This window comes from Odontesthes bonariensis, chromosome 1 (genome assembly GCF_027942865.1).
Source record: "Odontesthes bonariensis isolate fOdoBon6 chromosome 1, fOdoBon6.hap1, whole genome shotgun sequence".
NCBI lineage: Eukaryota > Metazoa > Chordata > Actinopteri > Atheriniformes > Atherinopsidae > Odontesthes > Odontesthes bonariensis.
This window is the reverse complement of record NC_134506.1, coordinates 3,026,932-3,045,423: the sequence shown is the minus strand read 5'-3', so window position 1 is coordinate 3,045,423 and position 18,492 is coordinate 3,026,932. Positions and strand designations below refer to the sequence as shown.

The 18,492-nt window shown below is 44.1% G+C and overlaps 3 protein-coding genes across 4 annotated transcripts; 1 reads left to right on the top strand and 2 right to left on the bottom strand.

Moving 5' to 3' along the window:
* Positions 1–879: 879 nt before the first annotated feature.
* Positions 880–2,782, top strand: kbtbd13a (kelch repeat and BTB domain containing 13a). The gene has a single exon (XM_075463915.1). The coding sequence runs from the start codon at positions 1,011–1,013 to the stop codon at positions 2,511–2,513; it is 1,503 nt and encodes a 500-aa protein (XP_075320030.1). The 5' UTR covers positions 880–1,010; the 3' UTR covers positions 2,514–2,782.
* Positions 2,783–2,796: 14 nt separating this feature from the next.
* Positions 2,797–12,961, bottom strand: ubap1lb (ubiquitin associated protein 1-like b). 2 transcript variants are annotated; one of them, XM_075464038.1, is made up of 6 exons: positions 12,699–12,961; positions 10,573–10,693; positions 9,142–9,717; positions 7,129–7,335; positions 4,331–4,432; positions 2,798–4,201 (listed from the first exon to the last, which is right to left on the bottom strand). In XM_075464038.1, exons 1-6 carry the CDS (start codon positions 12,872–12,874, stop codon positions 4,067–4,069), a joined length of 1,317 nt encoding a protein of 438 aa, XP_075320153.1. In that variant the 5' UTR covers positions 12,875–12,961; the 3' UTR covers positions 2,798–4,066. The 2 variants fall into 2 exon arrangements, with proteins under 2 accessions (XP_075320237.1, XP_075320153.1); XM_075464122.1 differs by lacking the exon at positions 7,129–7,335 and having other exon boundaries at positions 2,797–4,201.
* A 123-nt stretch (positions 12,962–13,084) lies between these two features.
* On the bottom strand, positions 13,085–17,455 carry pdcd7 (programmed cell death 7). Its single transcript, XM_075463787.1, has 5 exons — positions 16,348–17,455; positions 16,099–16,237; positions 15,778–16,008; positions 14,986–15,073; positions 13,085–13,612 (listed from the first exon to the last, which is right to left on the bottom strand). The coding sequence occupies exons 1-5, from the start codon at positions 17,320–17,322 to the stop codon at positions 13,474–13,476; spliced, it is 1,572 nt and encodes a 523-aa protein (XP_075319902.1). The 5' UTR covers positions 17,323–17,455; the 3' UTR covers positions 13,085–13,473.
* Between the last annotated feature and the right edge of the window lie 1,037 nt (positions 17,456–18,492).

The following is an 18,492-nucleotide window of genomic DNA, read 5'->3' as shown; positions in this document are numbered from 1 at the left end:
GACAGGCCAATCGTAATATTAAAACTCATTCTAGCCGCACAATTTTTTTCAAGCTGTTATTTTAAGGTAGAAATGTTACATAGTATTGCTTTAACCAAGGTACATACATACAGAAACTAACCCTTCTCTGACTTCCTGTTGCAGCCTTGTTGCTTCAATGAGCACCTGCCAAGGCTCCACCTCCAAAACAGACTGTTTTGAAAGTCAAAAGAGGTGTCAAAACAGGGGTGAGACAGGGGTGAGACAGGGGTGAGACAGGGAGGTACTGGGTTTAAACCAGCACGTCTCACGCTTCTCAATAAGACCTCAGAAATTGTGTCAAATTGTTAAAAACGGCATAGTATCTAATCTTTAAAGATGTTTCTAAAATGATTCAGTTATATTTTACGAGCAGTGTCACATTTCTCACTGTTGTATTTGTAGCCCTGAAAATGTTTCTTTATTTACTGATGTAAATCACTGGGATCACAGCTAAGAAGACACGAAAAGAAAGCAAGCAAGATTCAAGACTGCCATAGATAGTTTCTACTTTAACTCAGCATTTTACAGCAAAGGATGAAAAAGATATGACAGTAAAATCATGGAGACAGCCCAACATACTTTGCATGGTCCTGCAAACATTTTAGTCCATAGCTGTTGAAATGGTGATAGGAACCATTGTTACATTTGCCTGTATCTGCAACTCAAGGTCAACCCCTCAGCTGTTCCTCGACTGTCAGCCACAACAAAGAGTGAATCATCTGCACACATTCAGCTACCATGCCATTATCCAGCTCCTCTTTCTGCTCTGGCTGCATGTCACCCTAATGTACTTGAACTGTGTCACACATCCACAGCTGCTATGTATAGAGGCTGTTCTCAGAGCTGTGAAAACAAACAGTGAATACCCAGTCAGAGGCCATCTGCCTTGGATAGGACGCATTCACTCTCATTGGTAGTAAATCAGTGTATGTGCTGTGTTTTGACGAGGATCAAACTTGGAGGGAGACTACAGTTCCACTTGAAATGTAATGAAGGAGCTCAGCCGGGAGGTGATGGAGTCCAGCAGCTGTCCACACTTGGACCAAGACTCAAGACCCTGTAAGGCAGTGGACAGCCTGAGGGTCAATATTAACAACAACGTTTTCACTGTGGATAAAACCATCATCGTGAAGAACTGTGAGTACTTCCGAGCCTTATTCCAGTCAGGAATGAGAGAGTGCAGAGAAGAGGAGATCCAGCTGCGATGTGTGGGAGTTCTGGGATTTCTCGTTCTGCTGCAGGTGCTGCGCGGGGAGCAACCCATGCTCAACAGCGACCAGATCGTGGAAGCCATTGAGTGTACTGCTTTTCTCCAAGTGCCAGCTCTCACCAAGCACTTGATCAATATCATCAACTCTGAAAACAGTCTACTCGTGTACCACACAGCTGCGACTTATGGAGTTTGGGAACTGTTCCACCAGGCAGCCTTATTCATCAGAGATATGTACGCAGACCTGAAGGAGGATGTGCACACTTTACCCAGCAAACTGGTCGAATATATCGAGTCTCTTCTCCCGAGCAGCTACATGGCAGTGTGCAGTCACTCTCCGTCTTCTGAGCTCATGCAGGACTCCCAGAGGACAGTCTGCTACCTGGATGAGGAACACAGAGAGTGGAGGGTACTTACACACCTACCTGTCAGCACCAGCACCACAATGGCAGGCGTGGCAGTCCATGACAACAAACTGTACATCATCGGGGGAGTGCATGATGTAAGTAAGAAGGTGATGGAGACTGGATTTTGTTACGACCCTGCAGTTAACACCTGGTCCACCATCTGCGGTCCCCAGCAGCTACGCTACAACTTCACTCTGATAGGTCATGAAGACTGCTTGTACGCTGTAGGAGGCGAGTACAACATGAAGGTCCTGTCATCTGTGGAGCAATACAGACTTTCTGATGGGAGCTGGAGTTTTGTGTCAGCCCTCCCCTGCCCTGCAGCCTCTGTGGTGTCTGCTGTAGCCATGAACAAGATGTTTATCTGTCTTTGGAAAAGGAAGGGGGCCACCGATATATACGAGTATGTGCCTGAACACAGCCAGTGGTGTCTGGTCACTACACTAATCCGTCAACACAGTTATGGTCTTTACATGGTAGCTCATCGGGATAATCTGTATGTGATGCGCAACGGGCCTCACGATGACTTCCTGATGTGCGTGATGGATTGCTACAACCTGAGCTCCGGTCAGTGGAGCGCCCTGTCCGGTCAGTATGGGAACAGCAAAGGCTCTCTGTTCACTGCTGTGGTCCGAGGCGACTCCGTGTTCACCCTCAGCAGACATGTGACCACTGAGTACAACGTGGAGGATTATAGATGGAGGCTGAAGCGGGAGATGAAAGGTTTTGGCAGGATTGGGTCCATATATACATTTCTGATGAGGCTGCCCGTATCCAGCGTGTCTCTCATGGGAAAGGGTCCGACTGAGGAACAAGCCCTCAGAGACCTCAGTGTCTGTCCCAGACTCTCCTTACAGTGCTCTCATAACCTGTAAGAGCTGCTGCTCTTCATTCTTATTGTGAAAGTTCTGCGTCAGCATCCAAAGGGAAACTTTGAACAGGTTTTACAAATCTTCATTTAGGCTACTACATCTGGACAAAATGCAATACAAATGAATAAGAGTGCATGTCTGACTCCAGCTACATAATCATGAGAAGAGCTTTAACTTGTCAGAACCGTTGGCTTGTTCAAACTTGTTTGAAAGATCTGTCAGAATCTCACAATCTCTTTGAATCACTGTAAAAAATAAAGGACAAGTTGTGATGAACCAGAATGAACAACTTTATTCTTTATTTTGACTTTGCTATGCATTAAAAGTTCTTATTAATGGGACACATATTAAATTGGTTATGATCAAATCTTAAAAATACATGGGTAAGGTTAGGCATCATGATGTACGAGTACATTGTGAAGATCTGAAAAACATCATAGTTAGACATTAAAATATGCAGTAAAATGCATTTTCTTGCAGAAAGCTTTGCCAACATTTTCTACATTACCATGGAGACAGATTCTCCGACAGTTACGTTATCAGCTCGGGAAACCCGGCACTTCCAAAACTGACACAGTGGTCAGAACGGGTCAGGTTAACCGTTCCCTTCCAGAGAACAAGCACAAGGAAGGGATGGCATTACACTGTACCCTGCAGGTTGTATTGGCCAACAGTTTCTTGCTAGACTCAGTTTATTATCTTTTAATGGACACCAGAATTATGTTATTCAGAGAGGGGAAATCATTCAACTTGAGATGTTGTTGTCAGTTTCAGAGTCTTTGTGTGAAATGTTACACTCAGTAAGAGCGAGACTCTGTAAAAAAAAAAAAAAATAAATAAAAACAATTGAGCTGTTCCCACACTTGAAGCCCCGACCATGACAGCTTGTTCGGGTTCCCATCAATACCGAGCCGATAAAAAAACCACGACTACTGCAGTCATCTGAGGCAGGATGGATCCTGGTCAAACACTGCCTCCTACGCAGAAAAGCCAGATGTTACCAGGTGTTCTTTGGATTTACGACTGGTGTAAAAAAAAAGCTCAGGTGATGATCTGGGAGTGATAAAAAGCTGAGTTTGTGTTTACAGCTTCTTATGGACACGAGTCTTGGTTTCATGGAAAGATGGTTTGCACAAGTGAAGTTCTGAATCATTTGGCTGACACATTCACAAATGTTGACAGAAGAGAAAAAAAAACTGCCGTTGTGTAAATTCATAGCACAGCTTTATTAAATCTGTACTCAATTAACACAGCTTCTCAGATCTCCTCAGTTTCAGTAAGAAGAAGTGCTTTTGTATCAGTACAAATTCTGAACGTAGTAAACAAATTCATCTGAATCTAGATCAAATCTTAGTGAATACAAAGGTGCAATAATGTTCTCATTCTCAAATGAGCATGAAACTTTCCTGCCACTATCCTCGCTCAGCTTGAGTATGATCATTCGTCTTTCACTGTACCTTCACCTGTAAATGGTTCATACTGTACGTTTTATACCAGCTCTTATGATGCAGCGCAGTCATGCAGTTCTAAAAGCGTGCGTGTGCACTGATGTGTTGTCAGGCCACACGCATCATCAGCTCCTCGAGCGCTCGCTCTCTGTGGTTCTCGTGCACCAGCAGCACCTCTTTGATGGCGTTCTGCTGGAAGCCCATCTCATTGAACTGACCCAGCAGGTGCAGGAACTCCTCCGCCTGAGCAAAGAGAAATCAGGATGTCTTTATGCTTTTTTTTTTTTTTTTTTTAAATCAAACTAATTCGAGGAAAAGCACCAAGTCTTATCATCTTTGAGAAGACCTGTTGCAGCTCTTTATATGCCTTACCTTTGTCTCGCAGTTCTGAAACATCTCCAGCGCTTCCTCGACCTGAGCCATGTCGTAACCCAGCTGACACAGGTGGTCACATGCCACCAGGTAACTCAAGATCTGCAGACAGACAGAAATATTCATTCTGACAGGAGTTCTCAGTGAGGAACATTCGAAATGATAGTAGTAATGCTGGTTTAGAAGGAATCTGATTCTTGACTTTAGAGAAAGCATTGACACCACAATGTAAATATACTCTATTACTTTGAAGACTTCCATTTAAAAACAATTCTCTCTATGTACAATGATGCAATCGTAATGTGAATCATGTCGTAAAAGTATTCAAAGGAGTGAAGGCTCAGGCAGTAAAAAGTGTTCTGCTATGAAGAAATATTGTATTTATTTGTTATTTATCAATTATATTGATCAGCATTTTGCTGTTGTGGCTGCTTGAGGTGTAGTTTCCATTGTGCAACAATAAATGTAACTACAGTATGTTTGATCAGAGCACCTTTATTCTTCCACATTTATTTATTTTTTCCTCTTTCTTAAGGACATCACTTTCAGATGCTGTTCATCTGCTGTAGATAGTTCTTTAGGCCTGACACTTCTTCTTCTGTCCTCCACTTGTCCAGTGTCCTCAAATGTTTTAAGGACACACTGCACACCATGCTGAGATATGCCAAGTTTAGCTAACAGCTCTTTGGGAATCACCTTGTTGCTGCAGAAATCCTGTTTTCTGTCTGTCACACTGTGTTATCTTTGCTGTTTTTCACACATGCAGCTAAAGAAATGGAAATATCCGATATGATGCATAACCATGCCACTGAGGAAGGCAATGTGGGAGCAGCTGATTGAGGTGGTGGCAGGCACATATTCCAGGCTCCAGGCCTCTTTGCCCTAAACTGGTAAAGAGAGAGTGCAGTAAGGGTGGAGAGACTTCATTGATTTGAATTGAATTGAATAATACCTTATCAATGGTTTTCACAGCACAGAGAATCTTTAGAGGCTGGACGGTGTTTTTCTTCATGTTCACTAACGTGTGCAGCATCCTTCTTTGCACAATCAGTTCCACACTCTCCAGAGCAGCCCCTAATACAGAACCAGCCTTCTTTATCTTTTCTTTTCTCTGATGTTGCTGCCCCAACAGATGGCTGCAAAGCCACAACAGACTTATAGAAGATACACAACATCTTGGTGCAGACATTGAAAACCCTATGCTTCTGCAGCCTCAGTGTTGCATTTCCAGTTCAGTCCAGGAACACCCAGGTATCTGTAGTCCTATACCACCTCCTCCTCTTCTACCAGATAGGCTTATTCCTGACTTTTGCCTTGTTTGTGTTCAGAATGAACCTTTATGGGAGCCTTTATCTTGCCACAGTCAAGATGAGGTTTCCTCACCGTGCCACAAAGTGGGCGAGCAGTTCCCCGTACTCAGCCTCTTGTTCGTGACTGAAACGCCCAACAACTGCAGAGTCATCGGAGTATTTCTGCTTCATGCCTTGACTAATTTAATTAATCAGTGTTAAGTGGCTTAACAAACAAACAAAACATTCCTCTGAAAAAGCCAGGTACAAGGACTGGACTGAAAAGGAGTAAAGAAAAAAAAAAAAGCAGCCAAAGGAAAAAAAGGACTTTCAGGCTTTCTGAAAAATATTAATCAGACCACTTTAAAAGGTTACAAGAACAGCTGCTTGGAAGAATATAGAAAGAAACAGGCTGAATCAAAACGTCTGCACATTACTGTAAGTTGTCAAGTAAATCCATCTCTTAATCAGAGTGGTGCTGAATGACATGTGAGGCTCAATAAGACTATGCTTATACAGTTTGGGTCAAAGCAAAACAACAGGCAGTGTTGAAAGACGTTTTCCAGTGAGCTATAGAGTGGAGGTCAAAAGCAAATCTTTTTGGATACTTTCTACTTGTGCTGTCTGGTTCCAGCTCATATCGTATCACATTTTCTGTTTTTGAAAGTTTAAACCTGGGAATGGTTCTCTTAGGATTCGGGCTTTAACATTCTTCTGCCTGTCTTCCACTTCATTCTTGAGTTCATTACTTCAGTGTGTTTGCCTCTGCTGTGTGGATTTGAACGAGTTCATGGTTCAGTTAAAGATCTGAGCAGAGGCTGAGATTATCTCCCCGAGTCGAATCCTACAGACTCAATCCTTTCATCAGTGAAACACAATCTGTGTGAGAGCACAGTGACCCACAGTTTCCAGACCAACAGCACACACAGTTACACACTCAGTTAATCAGCGATTCACCAGCTGACAGATCAACTCATGGTGACCGACAAGGAGGAAATCAGATTAAAAGATATTTTCAAGTACAAAAACAACTTGAGTGTGTGTCTCTCTCTCTTCTTCTCGTGTAAAGGTTCCTTTCGTGTTTCCCCCCAGTTTGAGCTTTACTGTGTTCTAAGATCATGTCATGGGAAAACACACAATGAGAGCAAGCTCTGGCCTTTATTTTTACACTGGCTTAAAGTGGCTTAGTATACTGTATTTCTGTTTCATTCCCCCTTGGTGTTCATATTCTGTTATTTTTAGATCATTTGTTTTTGATTCCAAAATGTAGTGATCAGAAAGACTCGTGTAATTCATGTTTATTATTGCCAACATTAGCATGTGACTGGCTTTCACTTTGTTGGTGGATTACAAACTTCATGCATGTGTGTGTCAAATGTAGGAAAAGAAACACTTTGAACTATCCAATTAGCTTAGTGAAGCGTTGGTATGATGCACACTGTGAGTTACAGCAACACACAGAGCCTGACTGTCCCAGGCAATGGAAGCTTTGTTGGATCTGAGCCTGACCTGATCTGGGGTCTGCTGTCCTGACCTCTGCAGGGCAATGATAGCAGTACGGAGGGGGTAGCCCCGAGCGGTGATGGCCCCCAGCAGCTCCCTCTCCTCTGGGCTCAGAGCCGACAGGAGTTCTGCGGACGAGTCCAAAGCGGAGGAGAAGCCCAGGGGGGGCAAGGCGGTGGGGGGTTTTGTACAGCAGTCTGGTCTTTGAGATCTCTAAGAAATGCAGAGTATAGCACGGTGTGAGATCATGGAAAAACACAAGGGCAGGGTCAGGCAGTAATGTGGTTTTAACGGCTCAGGTGCTCTGAAACACTGACAGCTGGCTGCAGCTTTGCAGAGAAACACAGAAGACTCGCACTTTCTAAGCCTCATCAACCTTTTATAACCTGCCGGGACTCAGGACATAGACTTCATGCCGTTTATTTTTAGAGTGCAGATCCCTGAAAGCATTTTGGAAATGTGAACTGAAAAAAGCAAGACATGAGAAGGGATTTCCACGAGCAAATCACACCATGTCGACGTCCCAACATGAAATACAGGACATTTGAAGACGTGAGCAAAACTAACCCTTTAGCCATTAAATCCACAGCAGTCGAGCTATAAATAGAGCCAAAGTGTCCCGTTATGGACTGAGGGTATTGATAGTAAAGCTGTCTGGTACCGCTTCTTTGGCCAGATTATTAGGGCAGCTCAGGAGAATGCTCTGAGCTTTGTGCTGTATTCACATACATTTGTCTGCTCCACAGACTGCAGCATCCCCAAACATGGACCACATCAGTAAATTACTTTTAAGCATGATGACATGTCATCACTCAGAAGCTGTGAACAATAATTACAAGAGTCATTTTCATAAACTTCCCATAATATGAAGGTTGTGTGATTAATTCAGTTTTAAACTACACTGAAAAAAGTGACTTTTTGGTGAAGTAAACTTACTTAATTAGAGTAACTGTCATAATCTCTACCTTGTATGTTTAAGATTCAGTAAGAACTAGAGTTTCTTAAGTAAAATGAAACATTTTATTAACGTAATACATGAATTATGGGGAAAGAGTAAGTTTTACTTAGGTTTCCTCATACAATTTTAATGTTTAATAGTTGTATTAGTACATAGTACATAAACCTAGAAATACTACATAAACTTTACTCTGAAAGTGTATCGTTAAAATCTACTAAGGTACTTCATAACAGCAAATACTACAGATATATAAAATGTACTTAAAATTTTGAGTAAAATGATGTTCCTGCCTATTAAGTAGACTTTACTTAATTTGTTTAAATAACTAGATGTAATTAAGTAAATGTTACTTAATATCTTCAAAACTGTTATGTTTTATGGTAAGTAAAATTTACTTGATACTGGCAAGTGAGTGTTACTTGATATTGCAGCATTAAATATTACTTAGATCATTTGAGTGCAAATACCTACAAAGGGTTTTTTAAGTAAATCTAATGAGTTGTTTTTTTCAGTGTACTGATGTGTAGCTTTGTTGCTGAAATGATCAGTGAACACAAAGTGTTCATTTTATTCAACAGTGGGAGACAGAGAAAGGAAAGTGGACGGGGGCTAAAACCGGGTCAGGACTTAAACCTGGACCAGCTGCAACAAGAACCTCAGCCTCCGCACATGGGATGGCCGCTCAACTGTCAAAGGACTAGTTGGGCATCACATTGCTCCCATTAGTAGAATTTTTCCGTAAGTGGTGGGTTGTATTCACGTGCAGATACACTGTAATGGTGTCAGCATCATGATGATAAGAGTGCGCTTCAGTTAGCGCTTCAGCTAACAACTTACTGAGCATGTTTCTAACTTGTATGTATGTCGTAAAGCACAAATGTGTCCAGGAGACACCAACTGTAACTGAAACTGCCACAAATGCACTTTTAAGCTCTTTGACAATGTGCATATGTCTGTAAACCCAGTGATGAACTTTACAACTACACCCTGAATGTCAGTTCTGCAGAATAAGGTGGTGTTGACCACAGCTGGTGGTCCTTGATGTTGTGTTCATCTCTTACCATGCGCCCTGCATTTTGGTTGCTCGTGTCGACTGTATTGGCTCTAGTGTTTGGGGCTCTGTGAGAGGACTGGCTCTCTGTGCTGGACTCTTGCCGTGTGGACGTGTCCATCACTGAGATGGAACACTGACGCAGGTTCTTCCTGCGCTGGTGTGGCAAGCTGCTCAGGCAGGAAGGAGGGTTCAGCAGGTCAGGGACGAAGGCCCTCTGAGCTTTCCTCTGACCACGCTGACAAGAAGCCGCAGGCTTTGCATCTCCCAAGCAAGCTTCCTCTGACGTGTTAGCTGTGGCTTCCTGTGCAGGAGTTTCCCCTTCATCCTCAGAGTCTGAGATGGTGAACTTAGCACGCAGGACAGCAGGGTTGAGGCTGTGGGAGCGCTGTCGAGGGTTTGGCTCCCAGAAGTCGGAGCTGTGGCGACTGGCCAGGCGACTCTGCTGTGGGCTGCTGAACATCATCCAGTACGGTGGACAGGACGGCAAAGGTCCTGATGAAGAGGAGGGGGGCGGAGGCCGGTGCTGGTTGGTGAAACCATTCTGAAGTCCAGTTAGCACCCAGTTCTCCAGATTGAATTCATACTGTCACATGGATAAACAACATGTTAGTCACAGAAACAAGTACACCCGACTCCTTTAACACATCCTTTTCCCTATATGCAGGAATGTCACAATTAGTCCAAGTTCTTGTCTGAAGGGAAATTCTTGTCTTCGCCTTACTTTGCATATCAGGATACCATCTGATGTTTCATCATCTCCCCCATGAGGAGACATTTCTGGTGTGGTATAGACGAAGATGTGCTGTGTGAGCGTGCGTGAATGTGTTAAAGCGCTTTGAGTGCTTATCCAGTTGAGAAAAGCACCGCATAAGTACCGTTTACCTTCAACTCTCCACATGCTCAGAGTGACTACAAAACAATACAAAGAGCTATGCTCGCAGATTCTCATGTGAGTTTAACATGTTGTCATGCAGCATAAGCTGGATACCTAGGAAGAAGAAGACCAGAGGCTGATGGCAACGCCATTAGTTCGGCAGGCTCAGAGAAGAAAAGAAATTTTGACCTGATAATTACTACTTAAAATCACTCATGTCAGTCTGCTGGTGTGACCAGAGGGAAGATCTGGAGATTATTAAAGTCATGGTCTGGAGTACGTGAAAGACAGACTGCGACCTCATTAGCATGCCAGGGAACCAATCAGCTGCACTTAGCTCATTTATAATTATTCAGTTAAAGAAATAAACAGCTTTAGCTGTCGGACAGACGGCCTCACATCTGACTCTAGAATACTTTGGTGTTCATGGTGGACTCAATGCCTGCAAACAAATACTTTTGAAAACATATACCCAGTTATTTGTGATTTTTCAGCCTTTCAAGTACAGGAGTGGTGCATGCAGAGCAGAAGTATCAGTACACAGAAGTAAAAAGGCCCTCTCACCTCTGTCTCCTGCAGTATGGTAAGGTAATCAGGCACAGTAACTCTGACATCATCTTTGACTTCCTGTAAGGCAGCAGCCTGGGGCATCTTCAGGGGGATACCGTCCATCCTGCTCAGTCCACTGAGAGACACAGACAGACACAAGGTTGGGAACTTTGGATTTGTAGCGTCATAAATGTGACTGCCTGCTTCAGTTGTGAGAAGCCACTCCCACTTAAACACTCTTGCATTAGCAGTGGAGCTCTGGTACTGCCTTCCCCTCTAGTGTCTGTATTCAGTGAAAATACAGAAGAACTCATCCAAAGGAAACTTGAAGCGGTTTCACAAGAAGCATCCATGTCACCTGTCCTTCTTGGTCGTCAGTTTGGTGACACTTTCAGTTTAAAGCTCACTCACCGGTGCCTTGCATCTCCTACCATCAACATCCCTTTTTTAGGTGCATAGTCCTGTGTTTGTACATGTATTTGTAAAAAATTCTCAAGAGACTTGTTACATTAACACTTTTAATATTATAATCAGGTTCTTATCACTTTTATTACGTCGTTGTTGTTATTGTTAAAATTGGCTTTGTTCTTAGACATTATAAATGAAATAGTCTCAGTACTTTTCCATGATGACCTAAAGTGATCCAGGAGTAGGAAGACAAAACAATTGGGAAAGCCTGGGAAAGCAAGGGCAGACTCACACCCACACATTGTTTTGGCTGATCCAGAGAATATGACGAAGCATGTTGAACCTACTCATGTTCAATCATACTCGGTCGAGTGTGAGTCCAACCTATGAGGCTATAAATACAAATGAGACCCGGAAATCGAGGCTCAGTCTGACGGACTTCCTGCGGGAGCTCTGTTCCACTGAGCCCAGCTCTGAAATGCTTTGACATGTGACTACCAATAAACACTTTATTTAACTTGAGATTCCTCCAGCTTGTTCTTGAGCTGCCATTGAAAGAATCGATCTAACAATTTGGTGCCGTGACCCGGATGGCAGATTCTAAGGACGGTCCGAGGGAGGACTGCTGGAGGTGATCGAGGGGGACCCTTTTTTCAGACAATCCGAGGGGCCCGAACATAAGGTGAGGTCCAGGTCCATATGTGAAATTTCTGCACATTGGTCAAGCTAAATTAGTACACCAGTTTTCCACTGACACCATAGAGAAAGGGAACAGAGTGTTTTTTCCATGCTCTCTGGATCCACATATCCGTGCATCCTGGTGCATTAGAGACAGAGTTTATCTGCCCACACAGAGAAAAGATAAACGAGTGTCCATCACAGACAGTTTTCAGTTGCCGGGTGCATGAACATGGCGAGGAAAGCATAAGTCTACATCAGAAATCCTAACCACTTCAACCACTACCTTTCAATGTCGGTGCAGGGTGTTCCACAATGAAGAGTGAATCATGTGCACAGTAAAGATCAGAGATTCCAACTAAAGCAGCATGACACTGAAGCCACGTGACACATGAGCATTTGTTCTCTCCTGTCAGACATCAAGTGATTTATTCAATTACTACAACAACAGGAAATGAGGTCTGGATTTCCTCAAGTTCAGAAGGAGCAGATGGCTTCTGTTAGACACAAGCAGTGTGACGTCAGAGCAGTGTGCCCAGTCTCCGTCCTTCTGTCCATTCTAACCTAATCACATATTTGCTACAGGAAGACCAAAACACCCGACAGATGGTCCAGGATTTCCAGCAGCAGAGGACAGACGCTCCTAAAGCTCATCGTGTCCTAAGTGTCAAAGTTTTACTCTTTCATCAAAGTGCTTTCTGTTCACAGTGACTTTACATTACACACCGCGGTTGTATTCATTGGATGGCATTAATTGCAGTGACGTTTTAACGTAGTTTCTTTTGAAAAAAAGCCCTTTATCATCATTTCCTCTTCCAACAAAGTGTGAGAGAATGTTTGCCTAAACCAGCAGAGCTTCAGATGTCTCCTCACTACAATATAAACAGGCTACTGTGTTCGCACTTTCTTACTTCAACATAAAGTGGAAAGTGTAGTAATACTTTTAGAACTGTACATGATTATCAGCATTTATTTAATCAACAAAAACATGTAGCACAGCCTCATCTATCAGTCACACCTGTTAATGCATTTTTCTTAAGAATCAAAGAGCCTACCTGTGTGTTGTCAGGGCTGCGGTCGCACTGGGACTGAAGCTGGGACTGAAGCTCTGACTGAAGCTGGGACTGAAGCTGGGACTGAAGCTCTGACTGAAGCTCTGACTGAAGCTCTGAGCGTCGCCCAGCAGGTTCAGTGAGAGCACCACCTGCAGCACTAATCCACTAACCCCCATCAGCTGACTCTCTGCCCTCAGAGGAAGTCAAAGCATCACCGGAACACAGCTGGTGACTTTAAGTCGCACTATACTATAAGAAACTCTCACACTTCCTCATTATCCACAGGCTTCCAGCGGTGGCATGAGGAATATGTAGAAACAGGTGGTTAAGAAAATGGACGATCACTTCCTTTTGATTTTGGTTTATTTTCTGCTCATTCAGAGAATAATAATCGCAAAAAAATTTTTTTCCTGACACAATATTTCTTCTTAGGTAAAAAACAGAAACATATACATTAAAAACACTGAGATAAGTCTACCTGTGTGTGTGTGTGTGTGTCTGACAGGCACTCTACTGAAGCATTTCAGATGGAACAGACACCAAAGATAACAGATCACATCTCAAGTCCATCACCTGCATTTCTCAGGAGATATTTGGATAAATGTTCTCCATGAACAACAGATGATAGAGCTTATTTTGTTGAGTTTAAATAAATGATCTGTGTCCAGAGAGGAAACTTTCAAGAGCTCCTCAGATCTGTTCTGTTGTCTTCTTCAGCTTGTGGTGGGCAGCTGAGTGTGTTTTCAGGATGTAGCCGACACACGGCGCAGGCGAGTCAGAGGCAGTCGGTGTCAGCAGGCTGCAGGGCAGAGGCCCAGGCCTGGTCTGACGGGGGATCTGGCAGGATCCAGCTCTGAGGAACCGATGAACCGTCAGGATGATCTGCTGCAACCAGAAATGAGTCCCACTCTCTCCTGAAAGGAAACCACATTACATTTACATCCAGGAGCCTCGTCCACAAACAGCAGTAGTGCCCCTGATGAATCTGGATCCTGCTGTGAGATGCCAACGCACAGATCAGACCTGTTCATGCGTCATAGTAAACACACTTCCACTCCCAACTAGAGCCCTGCACTCCCGCGGGACCCATCGCAAAGCAGTGCGGCGCGGGACACATTTTGAAAGCTCATTGCGGGCGCGGGCGGGAGCGGTGATAAGCTGCAGTCCCGCTAACTAAAAACGTGAGAGGAAACTGAGAAACTGAGAAGAAATAAAGCCTAACTAAAAGAAGTTCAAAAGCGCGATCCATCTCTCCTTTTATTCAGGAGAGGCGCATTGCACAAAAACGAGGGACAGGGCATGGTTAACCTACTTAAATAATAATTGGATTACATGTTACATTTTCAACATTCTGGGTTTAGAAAAGGTAGGGTAATTAATAACACATATTGTTTTCATTCCACTTGTTTGCATTTAAATCAATGTAAGGTGAGCTGTAGGCTTAGATATTTATGCTCAAATCCACTCAAAGTAGGGGGCGGGGCTCCATCACGCTGTGTTTAAAATCATATTAACTAAAAATATATACTTTTACTTCCAAGAATGGAAATGTGAGGAGTGGCATATACATATGTACAATGTATTATTCTTAATATTCACGGTAGATTTTGGTAGGTATGTTGGGCTTATTGCTGTAAAGCAGCTGCTTGTGCCATCTGATGCGCTCCTGCACTGTGTGCCCCACGTGAAGGATCGGACAGAGTGTGCAGCTAAGATCATGTTTCCTTCCTCAAGCCAATGACAAGAACTTCCGTGAGAATTAACGCGAACGTCTGAATCATGCGGGAATTGCGGGCGGGAGCGGGACAAAAAATCCTATCTTTTTGCGGGAGCGGGCGGGCGCGGGACTGTAAATTCTGTCCCGCGCAGGCCTCTACTCCCAACTCATCAAATACTGCCATACTGTTAGGAGCCCCTGGCATCAGCTGACACTGCACAGGGAAGTTCTCCTGCACCAGCCACTCAGCAGTAAACGGACAGGAACACATCACTAACGCTGTGCTGCTCTCTGCCTGTTTCACAGACCTGACAGTTACCAGAAATGGAAACATCTGACCTGACCTACATTAAAATGATGTGACTCAGTGGTTTCCAGTGAGAGCCAGCAAACCAGAAAGTCATGTGACTGACTGTATTCTCAGAGAAAAGCTCTCTTTTCACCACAGCTGTTGACTTTTCCTAAAGGTTGGTTTCCTGTTAGGACAACTACTTTTTTAACTAATTTACAAACAGCAATAATGTGTTCATCATCAATGTTTCTGTATCTGAGTGCGAGTGTGAGACGAACCTGATCTGTACCACAGCCTGCAGGGAGTGTTCGGCCTGGCTGTAATACTCTCTGAAGGACTGCAGGACACAGTCAGCTGGAGGCTCCTCTGCCAAACAAACACACGAGGCACACTGAGTGCTGCTGCACAAACACGGGGCTGTGACTGCTCTTAGGCAGTGTTCCAAACCGCATACTACATACTGATCCATCAGACAGTATGCAGAGCGTTTACCCACAATGCCTTTCACTCCTGCCCGAGCCGAAATCAGCCGGCCTGAAGCTGATTTCCCTTAAGCTCTAAACTCTGTAAACTTTAGCAACATTTGAAACATTTTTCAGGTGAGAAAGTAGTCGTTTAGATCCCCAACGTGTTGAAAACCTGACAAAATACCAGCTATTTACAATTTTGTTCCCATGAATTCGGCGCTACTAAAGCTAGCCGCAGTGAGCAACGCACTTCCTGTTATTTTCACAAAATAAAATACCCGTTGCCTTTTATCACAGGGAAAGCCATTTCGATACAATTGGTGCTTTTGTTTTGAAAACAGGAAGTGAACCTACCCTCGTTGTAGCTAGCTTGAAAGTGCCGTTTTGACAGGAAATGACGATCGGCGACGTCATGTTACGTTGCATCTTGGGTAGTTTGAGTATGAGTAGTAACCTCATGATGCATACCCAACATTTCAGAGAATTTAGTATGCATCCGGGAACTTCTCACTTACTCAAACTCGCATACTAACTCAGAAAGTTAGCAGGAGTAGTAGGAGAAGTATGCGGTTTGGAACACAGCCTTACTGGACAAACCGTTACCTCCGAACAACATGACATCAACTCTGCGTTTCCTCTGCAGCTTTCTCTCCCTCTCCTTTTTCGCTCGTCTGTCCTGCTCCCTCCTCCTCTCTTCCTCCTGCTCTCCTTCCAGCATCACCAGCAGAGCTTTCTCCTCTACCGAGTAAACCGCCGTCCTCCTCTTCATCACGCTCCTCAGCTGCTCCAGTCTGCTGCTGAAAGCGTCGTCGCATGGCTGCTCAGTGACGATACCTGAAGTCCACACGCAGACAGATTAGAGACGGCTCACACAACAGCCCTGTGAACACTTGCACACTTTATCAGAGGCCACTTAGAATCCACCTTTCCTGCATGCTGCTTCTTTTCTGAGCTTGCGCAGCTTCTCCAGAGATCTTAAGATGTCCTGCATCCTCTTCACATCCGCCTGCTTCTTCCTCACCTCACACAGAACTGCGTCTGCAGCCAGTTTCAGCTCCTGCTCCTGAAACACAAACAAATGTTACAATTGCTTATCACCTCTTGAGGGTCTCTTGAACAGCCAGCATGAGCTGGTCTGACTCTCATTAATCCATTGATGAGAAATGTTCTTACCTTCTTCTTCTCCTCGACTCGTTGTATTTGCCTCATCCTCCACTTGTCTATGACAGCCTCTTTCTCGGAGCTGCGTTCCTCTGCCTCTTTCTCCTCCATCTGCAGCTCTTTCCTGGCCCTTGGCTGCCGGGCCCTCCTCTGTGCAATGTGGGTTACTTTAGCTCTCAGTTGATCTAAACTCTGGGTGTCACTGAGGAGGTTCACTTTGTCCTGCAGCTCTCTCTTCAAATGTAAAGCCATTAAATAGCAGTCGTCCCACACACTGTCATGGTGCAGATTGTGCTCCAGGGCGTGACAGGTGTCCTGCAGCTGTGAGATGAGCTGAGCTGCCCCGTACAGGGTCTCTCTGAGGGCGGGGACAGAGATGAGCTGAGCCTGCTCCTTCTGGCTCCCGCTTGTTTGAGCTCTGCTCTGGAAGAACCGTCTGAGCCACTGTTCGTCCTGCCTCCTGAGCAGAGCCTCCTCGTCCTCTGGTGGTCGTCCCGTTCCCCCACTGCTGTCACGATCATACCGCAAAGGAGGACACGGCGGACCGCCGTAGGGGACACCCCCGTCACGGGGGTCCTCATACTGTCTGCAGCCTGACTCTGACTCACCGTCGTACCGAGGAGGTCCGGCCCCGAACTGCTGAGGGAAAGCCTGACACGCCAAGATACCGGTGCTGTTGTATGTGTTTACAGCAGCTGGGGGCGCCATTCTGGAGAAGTGTCCGGAGGGAGGACAGCCGAAAGGAGGAGGGGGGACCGAGGGGTCGTATCCATACGGTGGGGGAAAGCGAGGCCCTCCGAAACCTGCTCCTCCGAGAGGGGGTGCGGTAAAACCACACCGGAGTCCATACGGGTGACCGTCATACACCGGTGAGGATGCCCACTGTGGAGTGGGGTGCTCCGGCTGCTCTGCGGTGCTGAACTGTGTCTGCTGGTAGCCGCCATTACAGACATTGTCTGACTGAGGGCGCTGATATGTGCTGTCCATGCTTTAAAAACGACTTCACTGACTATGAGGGAAACCGTTTGAAGAACACCTACGGTGAACACTCGACTGCATCTTCGATTCGGCCATGTTTTCGTGACGATGTTTTTTTTTTTTTTTTCTTCTTCTTCTTCTTCTTCTTCTTCTTCTTTCGTTTATTGGCAGATTACATCTTTTGGTTGTTGTATACCGCCACCTACTGTACAGGAGTCTGTAGAGTGATACTATGGCGATTTTATCTGATCAGTCAAGAGGGTGTAAAATAAATCTAGAGATAATAAGTAATAACAAAACAAAACCAACAAATAAACAATATAAAATAAACAATTAAAAAAAATCCATTCTTTTCATTAATTCAGTGTCTTTCAGGAAGGTAAATAAGGCTCTAATTCTGTCTCTTTGCATTCCTTGTTCCCCAAGAATATCCTCAATATGATCATCTAAGTATTGCCATATCTTTCTTTGCTCATTGTACCTCCTACACCTAAATAAAACATGATCCACATCTTCCTGTGTTAGGCATTCAGTACATAGACCATCACTTTTACCTAATAGTTTAAGTGTTGAATTCAATCTTGTATGTCCCATTCTTAATCTTGAGTACACTATTTCTTCTTTTCTATTTTGCATATTCATTCTTTTTCCTCTAATATTTTTCTGAATATTGTAATAGTGCCTAGCCTTTGGTTCAAAGTCCCATTCCTGTTGCCATCTCTTTATCATTTCAGACTTAAGTTTAGCTTTCGCTTCTCCTTTCCCAATTAGAACATTGATTTCTATTTCTTTATTTTTTAGAGCCTTTTTGGCTAATCCGTCTGCCTTTTCATTTCCTCTAATTCCAATATGTGCTGGAACCCAACAAAACTGAACCATTAAACCTAGGCTTCTAATACTTAATAAGATGTGTCTAGCTTCTATCATTAAGTCTTCTCTGACTGATTGTCCACTTTCAAAACTCTGCAGTACAGCCATTGAATCTGAGCATATTAGAGATGCTAACGGTTTTATCTCTTCTATCCATCTTAGAGCTGTTATTATGCCCGTCATTTCTATTGTATATACTGAAAGGTGATTATTCAATCTGTATTTCAGTCCTTTTTTAAATTCAGGAATGTAAATTCCTATTCCACAATGACCATTTTGATCTTTTGATCCATCAAACTTCAAGATCCT

Excerpts from the sequence above, each read along its gene's own strand:
- ubap1lb (XM_075464038.1), bottom strand. The coding sequence starts at position 12,874 with ATGGGGGTTAGTGGATTAGTGCTGCAGGTGGTGCTCTCACTGAACCTG. Across the intron at positions 10,694-12,698 it reads GCAGCCCTGACAACACACAG|TGGACTGAGCAGGATGGACG; the intron begins GTAGGCTCTTTG and ends TGTGTCTCTCAG. Across the intron at positions 4,433-7,128 it reads GACAGCAGACCCCAGATCAG|ATCTTGAGTTACCTGGTGGC; the intron begins GTCAGGCTCAGA and ends GTCTGTCTGCAG.
- kbtbd13a (XM_075463915.1), top strand. The coding sequence starts at position 1,011 with ATGAAGGAGCTCAGCCGGGAGGTGATGGAGTCCAGCAGCTGTCCACAC.
- pdcd7 (XM_075463787.1), bottom strand. The coding sequence starts at position 17,322 with ATGGACAGCACATATCAGCGCCCTCAGTCAGACAATGTCTGTAATGGC. Across the intron at positions 16,238-16,347 it reads GAGTCGAGGAGAAGAAGAAG|GAGCAGGAGCTGAAACTGGC; the intron begins GTAAGAACATTT and ends TTTGTGTTTCAG. Across the intron at positions 15,074-15,777 it reads TGATGTCATGTTGTTCGGAG|AGGAGCCTCCAGCTGACTGT; the intron begins GTAACGGTTTGT and ends TTTGTTTGGCAG.